At 40.6% G+C, this 7,486-nt stretch overlaps 1 protein-coding gene across 2 annotated transcripts in view; it reads right to left on the minus strand.

Annotated features, from left to right (window-relative positions):
- The window catches only part of LOC101854685 (catalase), a 20,870-nt gene that overhangs the window by 4,798 nt on the left and 8,586 nt on the right, over positions 1-7,486 (minus strand). Inside the window, exons 3-9 of one of the 2 annotated variants that reach the window (XM_005090003.3) lie at positions 6,828-6,938; positions 5,959-6,089; positions 5,377-5,427; positions 4,689-4,868; positions 2,481-2,672; positions 1,717-1,869; positions 745-883 (exon numbers count right to left, since the gene is read on the minus strand). In XM_005090003.3, the coding sequence (XP_005090060.1) occupies positions 745-883; positions 1,717-1,869; positions 2,481-2,672; positions 4,689-4,868; positions 5,377-5,427; positions 5,959-6,089; positions 6,828-6,938 (957 nt within the window). The remainder of the gene's footprint in view (positions 1-744; positions 884-1,716; positions 1,870-2,480; positions 2,673-4,688; positions 4,869-5,376; positions 5,428-5,958; positions 6,090-6,827; positions 6,939-7,486) is intronic. The other variant, XM_005090004.3, reaches the window with a different exon arrangement.

Genomic DNA, 7,486 nt, shown 5'->3' on the forward strand with positions numbered 1-7,486 from the left:
AGAACCTCTCTCAACTCATAACTCAGATGAAATGTTTCATTTTCAGTATTAGTAAACAGGAGAACATCAGCATGATACTGGGATTTCGTATTGGGGGGGTGCACTGATGACAGACAAACAGAAATGAAGCAGGCATGTCAAAAGAGGGTACATCACACTCAGGTATGTACATTTGAAAGCATTTGAGAGTACACTTGAAATTGTCCAGGACGGTCATCCATTGTTGAGAAGAAAAATATTTGTCTTAGATAGGTAAACGTCTTGGACAGTGCCATAATTACAATATTTTTTAAAAAGCAAGACAGGGAAGTAGTAAACTGTTGTCTGTTCAGGTTAGTGTTTTTGACAGGTGACCACTAGTGCAGGTTAGGCAGGCAGAACTTCAAATACGCTCCTTTCTTTCAGCAGAAGAAAGGAATCTTACTAATCATATCGACTGAAAGGTATGGACTCCATGATAAAAGCTGTTGCTGGTCTTAAGTTCTAGTTTCAGTAACAGTTTTAAGGCACTTGCAACACAATACGTTCATATAAGTGCCGAAAATGAGAGGTGTTACAAGAGAGAAACTAACCCAAAAAAGGAGAAGGAGAGATCAGGAGGTTTGATAGTAAACAAGGTGCAAACCACACCAGAGAACCCACCTACCAACTCCGTAACAGGTCAGAGGCCCCCAAAAGTCTCAACAAACTTCCAGAGAAGCATCACCCCCCAAAAGCACAAATGATGTCACACTGTCCAAATACCTTGATTGTCGTTGACACACTGCGGGCCGTCGCGCTGGTAGTTCCTGACGCGCGTGTTGAACGGGCAGTTGACGGGGATCTGCAGGTAGTTGCTGCCCAGTCTGTGGCGGTGGGTGTCGGAGTAGGAGTACAGACGGCCCTGTAGGCGGGAACAAGTCAGTCAAGTATCAGTTTCTTCTCACCCACTTCACTGACTTAATTGGTCGCTTTTAAGCACAAGGGGGATATCCCGAAAAATGCAGTTTTGAGAAAATCGAAGGTGAAGTTTTTGCCCCTTGTTCAGTTTCTTTAAAAGACAAGGAGAGTTTTCTCTATAACCAAACAAATATAGACACCAATAAAACCAAACTTCTGTTATAGGTAGGGCAATGCCCACTTTTGGTGTAGGTCAAGATTTTTGGAAACCCCCTAAATCTGGGTTAGCCCGCTTGTTTTTAAAAGCGACCAATTAACACAAATGATTGAGTGTTAGTTTACCATGTTAAATCAACATGTCGATGATGCATCCTCAAACAGTTCAGGAAAATGGTAAGGACAATACTGGGATGACAAAGTAAGGGGAAGAAACGGGAGAAAAAGTCAATTTGTTCTTTAGTTTGCATAAATTGAAGCATACTGACAACATAATGGAATTTTAGTGCTGAAAAAAAGCAAGACAGACAGACAGACAGACAGACAGACAGACAGACAGACAGACAGACAGACAGACAGGCAGATAGACAAAAACAAAAGGAAAGGAAAAATTAGAACCTACCAGCCATGCCCTCCAACCACATGTGGAGACAAATGACAAACAGAACGATAAAAAAAACAGAGAAAAAGTAAATAAGTAAGTAAGTAAATAAGTTTATTCAGCGTTTAAGGCCATTGGCCCACATCACATCATATAAAAGAGCAGAGAAAAAGAAAGAAAAAAAGGGAAGGGGTTGAGAGGAATGAAAAAATAAAACAACAAAACCGTCATAAACGTACCTGAAGCATTTTGTCGGGGCTGGCCTCAATCCCCGGTACCAGATGAGCGGGCGAGAAGGCCAGCTGCTCCACCTCAGCGTGGTAGTTCTTGGGGTTACGGTTCAGCACGATCCTGCCCACGGGGATGAGCGGGAACTCCCCGTGGGGCCAAACCTGGAAATATGGACACAGCGAAAACACTCATTTTCGAGAGAAGCCCAGTTTTTTTAACATAACTTACTTATTTAAGGTCCCCTTACACCGTCAGGTACACAAAACAGAGAGCTGTCGGCGTCACACTTGTCTGTCCCTGGCCTCTTCTTCAAACCATGGCACATCTAGGCCAACAAGCCGTATAAATGTTTTATTTTCTTAATAATATTTTCAGGAGAACACTGAATTGGTTTGTCCTTTTCTTAAGCAAAGCCAAAATTTTTACTAAACACAGAAAACAATCAATTTGAGGTACTTGACCCAAAGGCTTTGTTCCGAAGGAAAACCAACTGAATAAAAAAGCAGAAATGACACACCAGAACAAATCTTTCACTTGGCGTTTGAAACGTGTTGTTCTACCAATAGAGGGTTTGCACCTCCTACTGGTGTTCAGCAGTTCTGCTTTTGCTGAATGCTTCTGCTGTTTTAACCAAAACAAATCTTTCGTTTTGTGTGCAAAGTATTCTTGTATTTGATTTCTTCATTCAGTTGTCATAAAGAAGCTGTTGCTTCGAAATCCATTTTCTAACAGTGTCTATCAATTTCCCTGATACCAATAATGAGAAACCCACCTTTGTGAGATCGAAGGGGTTCCACCTGAACTTCTCCGCCTCCTCAAAGGTCATGACTTGGATGAACATCTTGTAGGAGGGGAAGTTACCCTCATCAATGGCATTGAACAGATCTCGCTGGGCGTAGTCGGGGTCAGTGCCCTGGAGGTCTCCCGCTTGGTCAGCCATCAGATTTTTTATGCCTTGTTCAGTCTGAGAGAAGAAATACCATTAGCTTTGAACATTTGAGACAAGAGAATTTGAACAGATGGTTGACAGGAAATGAAAAAAGAGGGTGCCAGTCGAAAGGTCAATTTACTTTTAGTAAGAGTATTACAGCACTCGCAATAAGATCATATTAAAGTGCCGTAGATTAGAGGTGTAACAAGAGAGTAACAAATACAAAAGAGAAAGAGGAGAGAAAATGACCACAGACGTTTGATACGAAAGAAGGAGCAAGCCACACCAGAGCACCCCCCCCAAGCATCCACTACAGTCTGTGTCCAAGACAGCTAAAAATAGTCCAATAGAAAAGTGGTTGCCTTTGACAGGTGGACATCTTGGACAGTGTCCTCAAGATATTTTTTTTAACATGAAGGGGAAAGGGAGAAGTAGTCATTTGTGCAGGCAAATGCCTTGGGCACGTGGCCGAGCAAGTTCGAAGGTTTAAGTTTTTGGAGAGCATTTTGTTGATGTCTGTTTAAGACCTGGCAATGAAAGAAGACCTTAACATTACCATGGACTGAAATCCGCTGAAACAAGTCAGCAAGTTCAAATATCTTGGTAGCATCTTTTTGGAAGACGGATGTCTCAACAGAGAAATTGAGACGAGAGTACAAAAGAATAACAGCGTCAGCTACCAGCTTGCCCCACTCCTCAAATATCCTAACATCCCCATTGAGACAAAAAGCCAAGCTCATTAACTCTATATCTTCATCCCCACCTTGACCTACCAGTGCCAGACATGGACCCTGACCAAAAGTCTAGAACGTAAGATAACCACCTGCGAGATGAGATGTCTAAGGAGAACCGTCAACAAAACTAGCCGTGACATGGTCAGAAACAAAAAGATCAGAGAAATGGAGGGAACAACACCTGTCCTCCTCTACATCCGAAGGCAAACAATCAGGTGGTTTGGACATCTCACACATATGGCACCTAACCAGCTTGCCAGTAAAGCGTACTACGGGAAAGTATCAGGGTACAAAGCAAATGGAAGACCAAGAGAGATCTGGATCCAGGGTGTGAAGGATACCCTGAGAACATTCAATATCCCACCCAGCCAGGACATCAAACTCGCTAGAGACAGGAAGCTCTTTCTCCCCTCGACGCCCTAGAGGTACAAGAGGACGGATAAAGTAAAGTAAGTAATGAAAGAAGAAAAATGAGTAGAGAATAATAGCTCTCCAAAAAGTAAAAGAGCACAAAACACAGTGGTGTCCCTTGTCACTGCCAATATTTGAGAACAATCAGAACAGATACTATCCAATTGAATCAAATATGGTGTCCTAGGGCTGTCAAAGACGTGAGGTTCACATTTTTATTATTTTTATTTAGTAGAGGTATTTCAACACTCGTAACTGCATAAAGTCATATGAGCGCCAAGGGGTGGATGTCAACAGAGAAGTCTTTACAGGGAATCAGGCTTACTCTGCTCACCTCTCTAGCTTCAATAGAGAAGTCTTTACAGGGAACCAGGCTTACTCTGCTCACCTCTCTAGCTTCAATAGAGAAGTCTTTACAGGGAATCAGGCTTACTCTGCTCACCTCTCTAGCTTCAACAGCACAAAGTCTGTTTCGACTTTCAAGGCACCCTGGAAATATTAAGTCACAAGAGAGTGACAAACATAAAAAAGAAGTAGAGGAAAATGACAATAGTAAGGATTAGGAAAGAAAAAGCAGCCGTTCCCTGTTGTAGATCAGGCACAGTTATGAGCATGACATGACGAGTCAGCCCATTTACAATTCTACTGTGCATGAACGAGAAATGTCCCCCCTGTGGGAATGGCCTACTAAAAACACTTCAGTCAATGGCACCGTCCCAAGGGGGTGTCACATTTTTTACACAATGAACTGTAGTAGAACTTGCAGTGCATGGTACAGAGTGAGCAAGAAAACAAAATAATGCAGAGGAAACTACGACCCCCCCAAAAAAACCCAAAAAAAACTCACTGTATCTTGTAGTCTAATTTATAGTACATGATAGAGAATTATGCAAAAACACGGTACCTTGTAGTGGAACTTGCAGTACACAGCCTGGTCCTGAGCGTTGACCAGCTTGAAGGTGTGGCTGCCGTAGCCGTTCATCCGGCGGTACCCGTCGGGCGTGCCGCGGTCGGAGAACAGGAAGGACACCTGGTGAGTGGTTTCTGGCCGCAGGGAGATGAAGTCCCAGAACATGTCAGGGTCCTGGAGAAACACAGAACAGGTTTGTTTAGAGTTAATTTTTTTTTTTATTTAAAAAATCGGCTATTCTACACGATGGCATCTCTTACCTAAGTACAACCTGGCTAATGGGCCTCCTACTAAAAAAAAGCCTGGCCAAATTTTTTTAAAATTTAGTTTTGATAAGTGTTTTAAAGTATTTGAAACACAATAAGGTCATAAAAGTGGCAAAGATTAGACGTGTTACAAGAGAGTAACAAATACAAAAAAGGAGGGGCGATAAGGACGATAGATGTTTGATAGAAAAAAAGGAGCAAACCACACCAGAAGACCTGCCAACCATCAACCGTAAAAATTTAAGGTTAACACTTGACTGGTAAGAGACATAAACATCCAAACTGCTACTCACGTTTGAAAAAACTATTATAAATGTTCAGTCTTCGAACACAACATTCAACACAATTTTGTACAAGAAGCAAAAAAATATTTTTGTAAATGTTTTAAACTAACAAAAAGCAGACGAATCCATTACCTTCAAGTTTGTCACTGGATTTCTTTTCTGAGTGTGAATAAAGCTTGGAAACTGTAAAAAAGAACAATATACAATGCTGAATCAAAAGATATATTACAAGAGTACCGGTATCAGAATCAGAGAAAAAAATGAACATGTCCGAAGGCCATATCTTGTTAATAGGAGAAAAAACAGAAAAAGCACTTTTTTACTAAAAATCTCAACTATCGGATGAAATAAAACTGAGAAAACAAAATGTAATCTGCTTCAGAGAATGTTGATAACTTGAATTTTAACCCCTTTCCTTAATCTGTATATGAACTGTCCTGTTCCAAATCTCATATCATAGCAATTTTCCATCTTGCCAATATCAAAATCAAATTCCTTTTAGAAAGCTATATGGGTTATGACTAGAAATATTAACATCCATAAAATGTTACAGGACACCTCCCCCTCCCTCTCTTCCCCCACCCCATCACTATGTTTACATTTTAATTAACAGCAAATTCTTAAGCTGAGGCTACTGGTTTTAACATCAAAACAACCTTTCATTACAAACTATCCCAAAGTGGACTGCTAATGAACACAACCACTCAAACTCACCAGCATGGGATCCCTGATGAAGAAGATGGGAGTGTTGTTGCCCACCAAGTCCCAGTTGCCCTCGTCGGTGTAAAACTTGACAGCGAAGCCACGGGGATCTCGTGCAGTGTCAGCCGAACCTTTCTCTCCACCTGGGGGACACAAGTAAAGAATTAGGAGGAAGCATTCAAAATGATAAAAGCATGACACAGGAACATAAGACTCATGAGGAAGCATCAAAGCGACAAAGTAACATAGACTTATTTCGTTTTAGTAAGAGTTTTACAGCACTTGCAAGACAATAAGGTAACATAAAGGCCCAAAAATAAAAGGGGTAAAAAGAGAGAACAAACACAAAAAAGAAGGAGGAGAGATAAGGACAATAGGTGTTTGATAGGAAAGAAGGAAAAAAACCACACCAGAGCACCTGCCAACCACCCACAAACATGGACTTATGAGGAAGCCTCAAAATGACAAAGGAACCTATACTGATGAAGAAGCATCAAAACGACAAAGACATATGACACAGGAACATCACATGACATAAACGTAACACAGCTGAGCACACTAATATATAAACACTTCTGTGTGAAGGAAGTTAGGAAACATTACGGTAGTAACAGGTACCTTAAGTAAATGTAGATTAACAATCATCTGGCCATACAGACTCCTAAACTCAAAGGAGAACAGTGGAGCGGGTAGCATGACAGATCCAGTCAAATTTATGAGATAAAACAAAACAAAATAAAACCAACAGAAATGAGACTTTATGAGACTATAGAATATAAGTAGAAGAACAATTCAGTTTGGAATACTTTAACTTAGACACTGTTAAACCAAAAGCTTCACAGCATCCTAGTAGGTGATATATAACTCAACCTTGCACTAACCTACGGTGGAAAACCTGACAGCCAGGGGTGTCCTTTTGCCGACATGCTCAAAGATCTTTGCTTTGCAGTATTTTGAAACATCATGGGTGACTTCGAAGTATCCAAAAGCACCTGAAATGAAACAACAAAACGTTGTAGATATCAGAAAGTCAATATCAGATGAAACGACAAAGAAAAGATGACACACAGACCAATCATTTCTTTCCTCGAACAATTGACAGATAATAGTTCTACAATCTTAAAGATTCATTCTCTGCGGATCGAAGACACTCATTCTACACAAACACCATTGCCTTATCTTTGAGTGAGTTCAGTCTGAGAAAAGAGAAGTGCATCTATCTTTCCATAGCCCTTTGTGTTGTCCTTTATTTCTTTATGATATTTCTAGTATCTGGCCAGGTTTGACACCCATGGTTTATCACTGGGACAAGGCACTGATTAAAGACATGCCCTTTTAAATGTTACAACCATACAAGCATTAAATACAGCATCCTCCTTCTCTCTCTCCTGCTCTTCCACCAAAAATCAAAATCAAAACTTTGCTCCCAAAAATCAAACTTGACACTATATTTCTGGATTCCCCCTTGTCAAACTATTTTTAAAATGAAATCAGACATTCTTAGATGATAAAAAATATATAATCATTTACTGACTGCTCT

The sequence above is a fragment of the Aplysia californica genome, unplaced genomic scaffold, assembly GCF_000002075.1.
Source record: "Aplysia californica isolate F4 #8 unplaced genomic scaffold, AplCal3.0 scaffold00011, whole genome shotgun sequence".
Classification (NCBI taxonomy): domain Eukaryota; kingdom Metazoa; phylum Mollusca; class Gastropoda; order Aplysiida; family Aplysiidae; genus Aplysia; species Aplysia californica.